Source organism: Corvus hawaiiensis, chromosome 10 (genome assembly GCF_020740725.1).
Source record: "Corvus hawaiiensis isolate bCorHaw1 chromosome 10, bCorHaw1.pri.cur, whole genome shotgun sequence".
Lineage (NCBI taxonomy): Eukaryota > Metazoa > Chordata > Aves > Passeriformes > Corvidae > Corvus > Corvus hawaiiensis.
Genome location: NC_063222.1, coordinates 7,707,480 through 7,722,594, shown reverse-complemented (window position 1 = coordinate 7,722,594; position 15,115 = coordinate 7,707,480). Strand labels below are relative to the sequence as shown.

Below are 15,115 nucleotides of genomic sequence, written 5' to 3'. Positions count from 1 at the left end.
ATAAAGTATAGATTAATAAAAGTTGGGTGTCAGCTGCTATGCTCAACCCAACTGCTTTTGCAAGACAAGAAGCCTAGCCCTGGAATGGGCTATGATGAAAAGTGAATAGGAGATGCTATGCCTAACACTAACTGCTCTTGAAAAAAACCAAACCTGAGTGGACTAGGATAATAAGGGAATGGAATGCGAGCGAATGGGTTTGGCTAACTGCTTGTCTGCAAAACAAGGGCCTAACCCCTACAGGCTAAGCAATAAGGAGGAAGACACATCCCAACTGCCGTTTTAATGACAGATGGAGGAACTGTCACAAAAGGGCAGAAAAATGTAATAGGAGAATAGGAATATAATCAACACACAACTATAAATGAAGTATAACTAATATAGCAACAAAGTGTGTAATAGTAGAATTAAATGTGTATTAGCAAAATAGATGTGATAACATATTAAGAATAGTGTGCTGTGTTTGTAACCCTAAGATAAGGAAACCACAAGTCATCTAAGACCCCTTAGGACTGTAACTTTAGAGGAAGTGACCAAAACAAGGGCAGATGACAAACTTGTAAACATATAAAAAAAACCTCTGTAAGATGACCATGGCGGACACACACATGGAGGTGTTAACCCCTGTGTGCATTAAAGGTGTGCTTTACTTTACAGTACCTTGCTGTGGAGTAGATTCCTTTGAATCAACACAGAGGGCAATTAAAATAACAATGCTGGATGTCCAGCACAAGTGCTGGCATGGATCAGTTAGCAGAGCCCTCTTCTAATAGTTGCTGCCCTGCAGGCTTCTTCACTGCTGAGCAGTCGTTGGAGATGCCATGGTGCCCGTAAATGCAAATCTTGCTCAGCAGCAGCCACATTTCAGCAGACACTACAGCACTTAACAGGGCAGCTGCTTAATGAGTTCAGTGTCTTAATTTCTACTTATTTTGGAAATAAATTTACTGTTCTACTCTTTTTCAGAGAAGCCCATTAGCTCAAAATTCTGTTAATCCTGCTGACAAGAAGTTATTTGGATTCTCTACTCTAAAGTTTGCATAAAGTTTTTTAGCTAAGGCCATTCACTCATAAAAGCTTTGCTACACAGTAGAAAGGGCTGTTGCTTTTTCCTACCCACCCATCCCAGGAGGATCCAATCAATATGTACTTTTTGTAGATGGCTCTCAAAGCCAGAAAATCCCACACAGAGCTGTGTCAGAGACAGAAATCAATTGGAGCACAGAGGACATTCCCTTGGGAATAGGGGAATGCAATTTGGGCAGCACACTTGTTTGTGTGACTCGATGGGGAGCAGTCCTGGAGCTGCCAGCCTGCCTTCAGATAGGCCTCTCACTAAAGGACTGTTTTATCCAGAGCCAACCCCCGTGGAGGAATTCAGCTCTCCTTGTCAATTAACTTGAAACAAAGATAAAGGAATACATAAAAGCAAGTTTATGGATGCCTTTGTTTTCTCAATAGCTATGTTAGACTAGGTATCACACACACAAAAATCTATAATCCTCCAGGCACTGAAAAAAACCTTGTACATAATTTTAAAAAACCAGAATCTTTCCTGTTTAATCAATAGGCAAAAGCAAATGCATGCAGAGCTCCATAGGAACGTATTTAAAAACTAAATAGGACTTACAGTTGCCTCTGAAGTGTTTTGCCCTTGGACTGAGCAGACAAATGTTCTCCATAGGGCTACAACACTTTTGTACATCAGAAACAACTAATGACAGTGATATATTGACCATCCCTAAAAACAACAAATGTTTGATTATTTCTTCCAGCAATTTGTCCAAATAATACAGGTCAAAAGGAGATTCCTGTGACTAAATATGATTTGCTCAGAAAGGTGTAAGGACCTCACAGTACCAACAAGCTGAGTAACAAAGTGGCCAGAAGAAGTAAAATTAGGTACCTGTGTAAATTTCTCCCACTTTCAAGACATGTGGTTTCTGACCATTCCCACTCAAACTAGATTTGGAGCTACAAAAGATAGTAGTGGTATAATATTCTTTAATGCTCAGTCACAGAAAAAGACAAATCAAATAAGAAGACAGGAAACAAAACCCATAAGGCATCACTTTGCCATTGTGCCAGTTGGTCCCATTTTGAGTATTGCCTGTGTTTTTGGTCTCACACAACAAAAGGTCATGACTGAACAAGACAAGATACAAAGAACAGCATAAGGGGAATTAGCAGGCAAGGACCAGCTGAAGCTGACTGGGACTCCTCAGGCCAGCAAAAGGATGACCTTGATTTCTACTAAGAGATACCAAATTAGTCTGGCAACAGCTTTTTCAAAACAAAAGGTAGTGGGGTTTGATACAGTTAAGCTGTAGAATGTCTTGTCATGATGTATTATCAACTACACAGTGTCCTGGCTGCAGTGTCTGAGCCTGGCCTAGGAGCAGAACTGCACTGCACTTTTGCTCTGTGGCTCACTCCTCTGATACCCTCTGCTGCTGGGCCAGGTGAGCTCCCAGGCTGACCCTGTGCTTGATCTTACAGTCAGTTTTACTGAAATATTACATATTTCCAGTTCTTGTGAACAGACAGCTTTCCTGACAGCAAGTGGCTTGATCATCCTGGTAATAGTAGCCCTGGAAGCAATTGAAAGGAGACATAGCAGATGGATTTGGATAGTTACAAAACCATTAACAGAATAACTGCAGCACAATTAGAGAGAGCCCAGTGAAAATGAGCCACTTTCAGATGTCCTAGAGCTAATTGTGAAGGTCAGAGTTACAAACCATAGGGTTAAGGAGTAGTTCTACACTTAATCACTCTTAAGAGCCAAAAAGCAAGTGCATCTGTCCACATGTATTTCAACTATCCATTTTAACCTCTGTCTGAAGAAAGGTTATATTAGTAGATGCAACTGAGCTTCCAGGGGTTTACAGGTAGCAGGCAGTGCCGCATGCAGCAGCAGGTAGTGAAAGCAAAGGAGGGGAGCAATTCTACTGGCATTGGGACTAGTGCAGCTTGCCTCCCAAGGAGATGATCCTGCCAGGTATCCCAATGCCACTCCCCAGGAACATCCTAGGTATCCTCAGCTCTCCCCCACTGTGCCTTTCCCTCTCAGGGCAGCACTGCCAGCTCCAAGCACCAGGTTTGGCTTTCTCCAGCGTTCATGCAAGGCTGCTGGCACAACACAGAAGGCTGGTGTTCCTTCTCACCAGTCAAGCAGATGCTCCTGAGCCAGCAAAGAACAGCTGCAGGCTGACTTCTCCCTTCCTATCACCACTGACACCAACAAATTTTTTCTACCATCCATTTGCAAATTTTCATATGAATGCCAAGAACCTCCCACCCAGCCTGCCACCCAAGTGGGTTAGGATTTGATAACATTTCAAACTATTTTTGCTATAGGCAGTATTAGAGCCAACAAGTCTACTTGGTTTCTTGCATCTTGTTTCCTCAGGAGACACAGCTGGCAATGCCTGTCAGCATCACAGAAGGTATGGGGCAGTGAGGAGCACCTGCTTCCAAGCAATTCTCCTGCAGGGAGAATAAGAGGCAGCAGCAATGGTATTCTAGTAGCAGGACATCCAGGACTTGTACTCTCCCTTCCTGCACACATATTAGGCCTAAGCTTGTCCAAAGCACCTTTTTGGATAAATTGGTCAGTTCTTTGCTTTAGCCTTACTCAGCTATTCAGCACAGCCACAGATGACTGAACTCAGGAGGGAATCTAATAAACTGGTCACCAAGTAACAGGTTTATTCAAGAACTCTCAAGAGAGGATATATTTTTCCCATTGCCATTAAGGTTAGATGTATCATAGCAATAACCTCCACCATTTTGAAATAAACTCAATTTTTTCAGATTGATTGAATGCTCCAGCTACACTTAAGCTATTAAGCCATCAGCAGCTGTTTATTGTTTTCATTTCATAGAGATGTTTCTTTACATAAAAGTTCATTAAATATTTCATTACTGAAGTTAAAATTTTAGTAGGATAAATAGAAGCTTCTTTACACCCAGAGTCTCTTCTTCCCTTTGATTCATATTCCAAAGCTACTTCAATATCACCAGTTATACCTGTCCACAAGCAGCTCTGCCCTAGGGACAATAAAATTGATTAACCTGATGGATGAAGAGATGAGCTTGATTACAAAAAATCCATCACAAATGTGAGCAAGTTGCCAGTATATTTGATACCAGCAATCAATGAGACCTGTTAGTGGATGTATCATTGCAGCTGTTGCCAGACCAAAAACCACATAGGCAGGGAGAAAGTGCTGCACAGTTCCTTGCCATGCTGGTAGCGACCTGGCTATCCAGAAGCAGGGCTTTAGCACAGGGAGACCATCGAACTGTCAAGAGATTGTTTCAACTGCAAGTGGAGATGTCTACATGTGAAAGACTTCTACCAAGGAGGCAGGTTCAATATATTCATCTGGGTGGTGTGACTGAGGAGTGCAGTCACCCTGCGTGCTCCCTGCTGGAGATGCTGCTCAGCACTGCAAGCAGCACCTACATCCTACCTCCCCTCAGCGTTCCAGCACTTGGTGAAACAAGCTCAACTTGTTAAAGTTTAACAAGCACATTGATGCACTGGAAGGAACAGCTGAGAAGCAGGGAGGATTTGGGAACACTCTTCTCTGTTTCCTCAAGGTTAGGAAACCCAAGGAACATCACCTGTGGGTCAGGAAAGAATTATTCTGTTTCTCCACCTTACAAAGTTCTGCTGTTTTAAAGACTGGCAGGGTGAGGACTATCAGTCACCAACCCAAAATGAAACAGCGGTTACCTTCTGCCCTAGGTTTTCTGGGTAACAGCAATCAGTACTAACACTGCAATTGGAGAACAAACCCTGCACAGCTCTAGGAGCTTGTAAATTATGGTTACTCAGATTATTGCCTTGTATATTGAAGGCAGAGATTAGCCTTATAAATTAGTGGTCTTACTAAGCTGTACAAGCTACTTTGCAGAGATAATGTTTGAGGTTCTAGTTTGGACTGCTGTGATAAACTCCAGTGCACTTGAACAAGACTGAACCTGTTATAAAGGGTGACCAAATAAATTAATCTCTAAAACAGCATTGCTGACACTCAAATTCCTTGATGCATACAGTTAAACACAGGGAAAGCAGTTCTTGCCTCCAGCATTTATTGCTATGTAGATCATAAATTGATGATCATAGCCCATGTTTGACACACAACTTTGCAGTCAGTTCGCATCTGACCTTGCCTGGCAGCTCAGACTATGACCTGCCTCACCATTCAGTTTAATACCATTTTTGTTACTGTTACTGAAATTCAGCCATATGCATGGGCAGGGCAGCCTTACCAGGGTCCTGGCACGGACTTCATTCATGTGGGACCACACAACTCACATGAAGCGGGGACAGCTGCAGTTGCTGGCGATGCGGGCTCTGCCCGGGACTTCGCGGTTGCACGGGAGGCTCCCCGGTAGGACCGAGCCCAGCCCGGGGCTGCTGTGCGGGGCTCCGGCTCCCTCTGCTGTCCTGGGCCTGTGATCCCCGCTCAGACACCGAGGCTGCTCACACGGGCAGGGGGGCAGACCATGCTCGGATTTAGTACGCTCGCAATTTGAATAAAGTCGGGGTAAAACTTCAGCTGCATCAGGAGATTGATAAAAAGCAGGACCAAAGTCACAAAGGTGAAAACCCCATTTCAGCAGACTACTTTTGTGAATGAAGGCTACATCAGTTTCTTCCTATGCAAAAATGAACTAGGAGCACCTTACATCCTCTATGCAGACACCACTCACCTTTATAGCAACAAGGGGAGGGGGGGGGGAAACAACCACTGCCACATTCCTAAACCCCCTGCTCCCCCCACTTAGGCTCCATCAGCAATTGCAAGAAAGCAGTACTCAACTCAGCCTGCTATGGATTAGGGTCTCAATTATGCAAGCAGGAGCTATAGAACAGAAACACTCATAAATCCCGCAGAGCCAAAAACTAACATTCCCACAAAAGAGAGTATAGGATTTGTGGCCCTGGGAAGGGCTTAAATGCTTCCTGGGACCATGGGCAGGGGCGTGGGAGGGGGCTTCAGGTGAAGCTGCTTGAGGCCGTTAGGGTATATTAGTGCCCTCAGCTCCTAGCAACATGTTTGTCACTTAAAGGGAAAACTGCTGAAATTTTTGTAAAGAAGATAATGGATGAATTAGGAGAGGAATTATGAGGGCAGTGTTGCTGGCAAAACTCTAAAGCATTCCTTGGTAAACAGATTCAGCTCCTGGTATTGCTCCTGTCTTCCCACGTGACCCTGGAAAACGATGAGGGTACTTACATGTTTATCAATACATTTAATCTACGGTCATGATCATATCTATTTTTAAACCCTTTAAAATGTGTTGAATTTTAAACTCACCTTGACTTGTGGCTTATAGTGTTGGTGGGAGCTTAAGACAGGAATAATAACTAAACCTGCTACCTAGGGACTGAATCAAGGTGATTTCTTTTTGTTGCCCAAGCTTCTATGCCTGTGATCCTTCCCAAGGCAAATGTCTGTGAATTACATTAGAAGGCAAAGCATACAAAATGCTGCAGCTGCCAGGCATGTGGTGGCTTGTCTCACCCAGGACTAGAGCTGGGCAGCACTTGGGACAGTTGATAGAAACTGGGCAGGCACTGTCAGGCCTTCTTGGGAAAGAAGGGCAGGAGTTTGTCCTTTAATGCTTGATTCTTACCAGTGCTTTGATTTTCTTGGTCTGGACAATGTGCACAGTGGTACATCCCAAACCTCCCTTTCCATGAGCACTGTCTTTTTGTGCAAGGCAGCTGGTGCCTGAGTGCTCTGCTCTCCTTTTCCTTCAGTAAAGGTGTGACTCCTGTACAAGCACATGCAAAGCACAGCTGTCAGGAAAGAGTGTTTTAAGTTGCACAAAGAATCACTGACAAAGGTATCAGCAAAAGCAGGTTTAATGTTAAAATGAAAACATGACAAAGTTCATTGACAAGGTTCACTCTACTGTTTACTAGATGGTTAAAGCACACAGAGAAAAATTGGACTAAAACCTAAAATCAGTCAATTTCAAACTAAAATCAAACTAAAATTATCTACCTGGAGGATGGGATAGGAAAAGGGTAAGGATAAGAAAGAATAAGGGAGACCCTCCTGTTGAGTCACAATATTCAGAGTGAACCCCCTTGCCAAACTTAACCCCAGACTTCACCAACAATTTAGGTCCAAAGGTTTTAATAGACTTAACAGCACTTAATCGAGAGTTTAATTTAAACAATTTAACAAAAGATTCTTATAGGACTTACAGTAGCACAGCAATAACTCACTTATAGGCCTAACTTACTTATGACTCTAAAGCATTTAAGAATCTAGCAGAGCAGCATTGACTGTACATTGGCTATAGCACATTCACACCCACACAGACCTACAGGAGGATGTACAAGGTAAATAAATACCTGTGAAAATTCCCCTCCAGTTGGATGTCTTTGCATCTTCTCAATGGGCAAAGGATTGAACCTTGAGGAGTGGTCATATGTGGCTTAAAGCTCTTTTACAATAGACCATTATCCCTTTCTATGAATCTATTTGACTTACCCAGTAAGTTTTTCCGTTACTGATATGTAGGGGTGGTGCTTTAGCAGGGTAATCTAACTGTAATTTTAATCTACACTGAGGAGATTCTGTAAGAATAGTTTTACAAGTTTTCCTGCTTAGGCCCCCCCTTTGCTCTGTGCAACAAAATAAAAAGCTTCCTCGCCAGTGTGATCTAATTTCTGATGTAACCATTCTCCCAGTCTATGCCACTCCTGATTTAAGGAATCCTCTGGTTTTATCTCCCTGATTTTAGTTAAGTTGTTGCCTAAATTCAGTAGAAAAACTTTCCAAACAATATTAAAATTGATAACATAAGAGCAGTCTTTTAATGAAAGCTTTCAGGTGCGCACATTATACCTATGCACACACACAGCATCAAATTGTCATGATTTTTATAAGTTTAACTAATTAGCATATCTAGCAAGTAAATCCGGCAGGAGAGTGGTTGCCCTGGTAACCCACCCTTCCATCTGCCCCACTGGAGCCCCCCCCAAGGGTTCTTAGCCCTGTATCTTGTTATGCCCATGAAGTATCTTATTATTTTGGCCAAGATGCTGGTAGAAAGCAGGATATTCTTGTTAGAAATTCTTTTTCTTGAAAATAAGACCAAAGAGAATTTCAAGAATGTGGCATAAAATGTGAGAAAGACTACTGTTCCAAAGTGTGAGAAAGTCCTAAAAACTATACAGCTGTATGTTAAAAATCTACAAAGCTACAAATTCTTAAAAAGCTAAAAATCTTTAGGCATCATTTCTCCTCTTTAGAGACTTGACAAAAAAATTCTATCTTGTCTAGTCTCTACCATTTATATTTAACATTAATCCATAAAGATGACCAGAAGCTACAGCATCGAAACATACACCAAGTCATTATGCAGACACTAACTACAAATACAACTAGTATGAAGAGTTGTATTATCCAAATCAGCTTTGGAAACTGTGAAGTAAGTGTATGGTTATTATTTTCAAAGCCCAATGAGTCGTCTTCGAGAGTTACCTGATCTAAAATTTGAGTTTGTTTCCAAATTTCAGCCAAATCTTTTTTAATTCTTCCAGTCTCATCTATATAAGAACAACAACTAGTGTTAATGACTCTACACATGCCCCCTTGTGAAACCAGTAGAAAATCGAGAACCAGTCTGTTTTGCAGAATCACACGAGCCAAACCCCAAACTTCTTCTCGTGAGGCCATGATTGCATCTGAAATTTGATTCTCAGTATGTTCAATAATGGCCGAAATGTTAACAATTGCTTTTTCCAATTCATTTACTTCTAAAGAAGGAACAGGAGCCATAATTGCACTATGGAAAATCATAGGATGCTCAACAAGGGGATTATTGGGTGTTTTTATCCTTCTTATATTAGTCCACCTCCACCCACTTTGTTCTTTGAGGTGACCAAATACTGTTATGTCTGGGATTATAGCCCCAAGGGCACAGGCCCGGTCTTTATCAAGGGGCAAAACTTTCCATGCTTCATTTTTACATATCCAATACCATCCTGAACCCTGCGGGGGAACCATTCTCCAGGGTGTCTGTGCCAATCCTACTATGGCTTTTGGTACCAGCCTTATTTTAGATTCAGTTTTATGACAATACGGAGGGAGAGTGACCTTTCCTGTGACATTAACCACCACGCAGGGAACCTTATAATTTTCTTGATCAGGAATTAAGCTGCTTAGAGTTACAGGTAGGTAGTCCTTAGTGACCTGTTCCCAACTGTTGTTAAGGTTTGTCTCATTCATTAAAACACCAATTAATGGCCAGTTGTTATCCTCATTAATTCTTGGCATTTGAGTACAAATCCAACAACTGTTTTTATGAAGAGCATTGGACACATTTTGGACTAGAGCCGCATGCAAATTTTGGTTCCAAAGCTGAATCATTGTTACCGACTGTGCAGAGAGTAAACATAGAAAAAACAATTTAAACCACATCATCTTCATTTGTATCCGTCTCTGTTTTTCCAGGTGTTCCAGGAGCAGAGGCCCTCTTAACTCTGGAGTAGTCCAGGGTCCTTTGCCAGCGACTCTGACTGTGGTGAGGGTAGTCAGCAGGACCTGGACTGATCCTCTCCACTCAGCTTGCAGAGGGTCACTGTCCCAGCATTTAACATTCACCCAGTCTCCAGGCTGGAATGGATGAGCAGGGGTGTCCAATCCTATGGGTCTGGATAACACGATGAACCTCTGGAGCTTCTGCAGTGTGAAACTTAGAGCCATTAAATACTTTTCTAAGTCAATTTTCCCCCTCCTGTGAATTTCTCCCAGCATATGTGGAATTTGATATGACACACCATACAATACTTCAGGGAGTTATGTTGTCCCTCTGCCTCGGTTGTCTGTGGATTCTCAGTAAGGCTATAGGCAAGGCCCGAACCCAGGTCATGGATGTCTCTTGACAAATTTTGCTGATTTGTGTTTTGAGGGTACTATTCATACGTTCAACTTTGCCACTCACCTGGGGTCTGTAAGACATATAGAGATCCCAAACAATTCCCAGAATTTGACTAACCTCCCCCACAATTGTTGCAACAAAGTGTAGCCCTCTGAGGACAACCCCAAAGGAATCCCAAATACTGGAATTATATGATTGAGCACAATTTATACCACTTCTTTTGCTGTGTAGGTACGACAGGGGTAAGCTTCAGGCCATCCACTGGAGGTGTCAACCAACACAAGTATGTGCCCATATCCTTCTTTGCTTGGTAACTCAGCAAAATCTATTTGCCAACAATCTCCAGGAAGGTCTCTGGCCTTTGTCACCCCTAGCACTACTCTTTTGCTCATATCAGGATTGTGTCAATGGCAGATTTCACATTTGCTTACTATAGAATGCACAATTTCGGTCATTCCCCTTCCTATTACTGTCTTCTCCAAATGTTTCAAGAGATTCTCTGTTCCCTAATGGTACCTTCATGTTCCCACAGAGCAATCTCCTGAAGGAGTAGGGATGGGACTACAGCCTGTCCTTTTGGTGTAACAGCCCACCAACTTCTTTGATTTTAGCCTTAAGGGACTCAATTAACTGGTGGTCTCTCTCATACTTTGATCATACTTTGGGGTAAACCCTGACAGATCGATTTCTCTCTGTGGTATTACTGCTAGGATACCCCTTTTGCCATTTCATCCGCAAAGTGGTTCCCTGCTTTGGGAGTCATGTGCCCCTTTTGATGAGCTTTGCAATACATAATAGCCTCCTCTGTAGGCTTCCAAATAACTCTGCAGGAGTGCATGGATCTGGTTGGCATGCTTGATTCCACTGCCCTGAGTGGTTAGCAGCCTTCTTTCCTTCTAGATGGCTCCGTTAGTACACACAACACTAAATGCATATTTAGAATCAGTCCATATATTTACTTTCCTTCCTTTGCTTAGTTCTAGAGCTCTCTCAGTGCAATCAGTTCAGCTTTCTGTGATGATACATCTGGTGGCAGTGTTTGCCTTGATTACCTTGTCCTGGGTTGTCACTGCATGTCCTGTCATTTGTTTACCATCCTGCATGAAGCTACTTCTGTCCATATACAATTCCCAGTCTGGATTTTCTAGAGGCACGTCCTTCAGGTCTGGTCTGCTGGAATAGGCCTCTGCTACGATCTGTGAACAGTCATGCTCGGGCAGGGCACACTGCCAGTCAATGGTGAGGACAGAAACATAGCAGGATTGACAACAGATGTTATTTTTAGAGTAATATTATCCTGTTCCAACAACACAGCCTGGTACTTAAGCATTCAGCTAGGGGACAACCCATGTCCCCCCTTTTGTTCTAGTACAGTTAGTACTGCATGGGGTACATACACTACAGTGTGCTGCCCAAGGGTGAGTTTCTGGGCTTCCTGGACCAATATAACAGTAGCTGCCACAGCTTTCAAACACCCAGGCCACCCTTGGCTAACATTGGCTAGGTGCCCTCAGATCATGAGGGCAATCAGAACCCTAGTATGGGAATTAAAAACATATCAATCACTGGGATCCATATAACCCCATGATCCTACTACAGCAGAAGGGGTTTTTGCAGAGCATGGTACTTACTGTAACCTCTTTCAAACTGGCCCTGACAGAGCAGAGACCTTTAGTATTTGGCTCAACTGCATTTGAAGAGACAAAACAGAGATCTTTTGAATGCAAAAAGGTACTTTTATCTTTAGCCCAAGCAGTGAAACAAGATGAGAAAATACATCAGGAACATCATGTACAAACCAGAGAACCATTTAATTTGCTGGAATCTCTCTTACAGGGAACTTTTCCCCCTGGAAAAAAGTGACACAAAACTCTACAATATGGAAATAGTATGTCTATGTAATGGCAGCTGCAGAAGGAATTAGCTGAAGAACCTATTAAGTTTACAAATTACAAATTTCTGTAAATGCAAATCCATTACAATATTACAACAACCTTTCAAACCTTCACCAATTTTAGATGCACCTCCCCTTACTAAGGGGATGTCAAGAGAAGACACTTGGTTTACTGATTCCTCAGCAAAAACGCTAAATGATACATGGCAATATGAGGCTCTTGCAGTTCACTCCAGTGATTTTAAATCTTTGCTATACAGGTTGCACACCCAGCTTTTGGGCATCCTGCTGTGTGAATACTGAAACTTGGGCTCCTGTACATAATAGAAATTTTATTATTGACAATGACAATGAGGAATCAGAATGTATGGGCCATTGTTATCTATCCATTGATGAGCGTTGACCTGCTGGACTGGCAGGCCCAGGTACTGTCCAGATGTTACTCATTTTTTTGATCCCTGATTTTGCGGAGAGAAAGGGTTATTCTGCCTCCCTGAATCTGATGCTGGTGTTGGTGTCTGAGTGTTCAGAGTATATTCTCTCTGATTGTTGTCATCTTGTCTCAGGAATGCATCAATTAGGCTCTGGATAACACCAATAGGCTGTCTCTGAACTGGAGCTTTTGCAATACCTAATGATAATGCCTGATTATATACCTCTTTCTAGCACCTCTGTTTTCTGGATGGATGACCTGTAGGTCCTGGTTCCTGGGAATAGTCAATTTGTCTAAAATTATGACTTTTATTTTCAGTTTTACTGGATAAATCACTCCATCCTATCTCTCGACTGTAATTTATGCTGTCACTCATTAGTGTTGCCCAGGTGGGGATTTCTCTGTGTTCTAAAATTGCAGCAACACTCCCAGCCAATTCTGCATTAAAGGCTGTGTTTCTTTTAATTTCAATTCATTTTGAAGCCAGGTAGGATTTGAGTATGTCAAGGGCTCCCTTAATTAGCAGCTTTAACATTTCATAGGTTACAGGTGCTGTAATGGGAGCATTAATAGGGCAACGCTTATGCACGGCTTGGACACGGGCAGCTTTCGTAACAGTGAAGAGCTCACTCAGAGATTTAATGGGCGTGATCAGAGGCTCTCCTCTCTCCCTCGCATCTATTTCACCAGCCCAGTATGCCATCCTGCTTGTGATCAAATGGGGATCATCTGGGGGGTAGGGACCAGAAGTTAAAAAGACAGCAGGACCCCAAAACCCTTTAGCTTCTTTACCACTTGATAGGACTCTGTCTCCTCCAGATCAACAAACTCGCCATAAATATTCAGTTTCAGTTTCACCTGGCTTATGGCTGTAGTGTTCTTGCAAATTTGCTATCTGAATCTGATCAAACAGAAGTTGGCATTTGGTTATGATTTCTTCATCCACCCCGAGGTCCAGTAGTTACCTCTGTTTTTATAATGGATCTGACTTCATACACAGGGGAGTTTGAAGGAGATAAAAGATCCTTTTCCCCTGGTATGTTATCACAGGGATCACCCCATATATTTCCATCCCAGTCTTCAGGGGACGCAATTATCTTTCTGATCTGCACAGTGTCAGGAGGATTTGGAGCTCTTTTTCCTTCAGCTTTTGTTTTCCTTTCTTTTCTTCTTGTAACTGTCTCTGCATCTGTTCTATTTCAAGGACAGTAATAGTTCAGTTCTTTTCCTGCTTTCTATTTCAGTTTTCAGCTCTTGTTTCTCTTTAACTTGATTTTTCCTATACTGGCGGGCAGCTTCTAGGCAGGTGCCTAATATCTTACAAATAATTCCTTTGTTTTTTCCAGCCTTTATATGGCCCCTAGCTGCTTCTAGACATTCCTCCACAGCTTCCCAGTCATGCCAATTATTCCAAGCCCATTCATCTGAGAACTTAGGACTTGGACTTATTCCATGCTTTTTAAGTAGTCAGTGACTTAATTTCCCATCCTGCTGACTAAAATAATTTGTCACAAATGAGTATTTTAGGTTGCTCAAAGAATCACTGGCAAAGGTATCAGCAAAAGCAGGTTTAATATTAAAGTGAAAATGTGACAAACTTGTTGGCAAGGTTCACTCTACTGCTTACTAGATGGATAAGCACACAGAGAAAAATTGGACTAAAACCTAAAATCAATCAATCTGAAATTAAAATTAAACAAAAAATTATCTACCTGGAGGATGGGAATGGGAAAAGGATAAGGATGGGAAAGGGCAAGGATAAGAAGGAATAAGGGACACCCTCCTGTTGAGTCACAACGTTCAGAGTGAACCCCCTTGCCAAACCTAGCCCTGGACTTCACCAGCAATTTAGGCCTAAAGGTTTTAATAGCATTTAGACTTAACAGCACTTGGTCGAGAGTTTAATCTAAACAATTTAACAAAAGATTCTTATAGGACTTACAATAGCACAACAATAACTCACTTACAGGCCTAACTTAACTTATGTCTCTAAAGCACTGAAGAATCTAGCAGAGCAACATTCATTGTACATTGGCCATAGCACATTCACACCCCCACAGACCTACAGGAGCATGTGCAAGGTAAATACCTGTGAAAGATTCCCTTGAGTTCAGTGAAGGACTCACACTGGATGTCTTTGCATCTTCTCGGGGTTGAGCCCTTAGGAGTGGGGGTATTAGCCCAGGCTCTGTTGCTGTCCTTTGGTGATGGTCCTCCAGGAGCAGCAATGCTGAGAGCTCTTTTGCTCTGAGGCCCCACTCAGAGAGAGGTGCTGGTCTCAGCCCGCTGCAGTCCAGGAGAGCTCTAGGGTCTGTCTTTGCACCGCTGTTTATATGGCCATGAGGGAGTGGGCTTTAGTCACAGTAATTTTCCATCCTGGCTGCAATTTAGATCAGCAAGCAAATTTGATAACAAAAATATTGTTTCACTTGGGTTGTTAAGCAGGCAAGAAAACTAAGTTTTCAAGGCTGTTAGTTAAAACCAGGAGCTCGTTAGACAACACAAGTTCCCGGGAGCAGACAGTGTTTCTGATAAGCTCAAGAAGAGCTGAGTCCAAGTGCTGTTTGTCAAGGCCAAGGCCTAACAAACATTTCTGAGATCACAGTGCAGCCTGAGGAGGGGATAGGATGCTGCACCACTACAGCACTTCGACTACTGACAGCTGTGGCATTTCATAGCTTCAGACAGGAGTGCGTGTAAAGGCAGTGACCCACACGGGCCCACCCAGCTCCCCTCTGAGCAGGGCTGCACCTGCACTGTGCTGTTTCCTGCCTCCTCATACCACTGTGCCCTCCCAGCAGCGCCTCAGTGGCCTGGCCCGTGCTGTGGTCCCCATCCACAACCCACCTGCGCTCAGCCTTGGCCTCACC

The 15,115-nt window shown here is 42.8% G+C and overlaps 1 protein-coding gene across 1 annotated transcript; it reads right to left on the bottom strand.

Annotated features, from left to right (window-relative positions):
• Positions 1–6,870: 6,870 nt before the first annotated feature.
• LOC125331019 (syncytin-1-like) lies at positions 6,871–14,654 on the bottom strand. Its single transcript, XM_048314849.1, has 2 exons — positions 14,335–14,654; positions 6,871–9,719 (listed from the first exon to the last, which is right to left on the bottom strand). The coding sequence occupies exon 2, from the start codon at positions 9,465–9,467 to the stop codon at positions 8,322–8,324; it is 1,146 nt and encodes a 381-aa protein (XP_048170806.1). The 5' UTR covers positions 9,468–9,719; positions 14,335–14,654; the 3' UTR covers positions 6,871–8,321.
• Between the last annotated feature and the right edge of the window lie 461 nt (positions 14,655–15,115).

Bases quoted from the DNA above. Each gene is read 5' to 3' on its own strand.
- LOC125331019 (XM_048314849.1), bottom strand. From the start codon at position 9,467: ATGAAGATGATGTGGTTTAAATTGTTTTTTCTATGTTTACTCTCTGCA.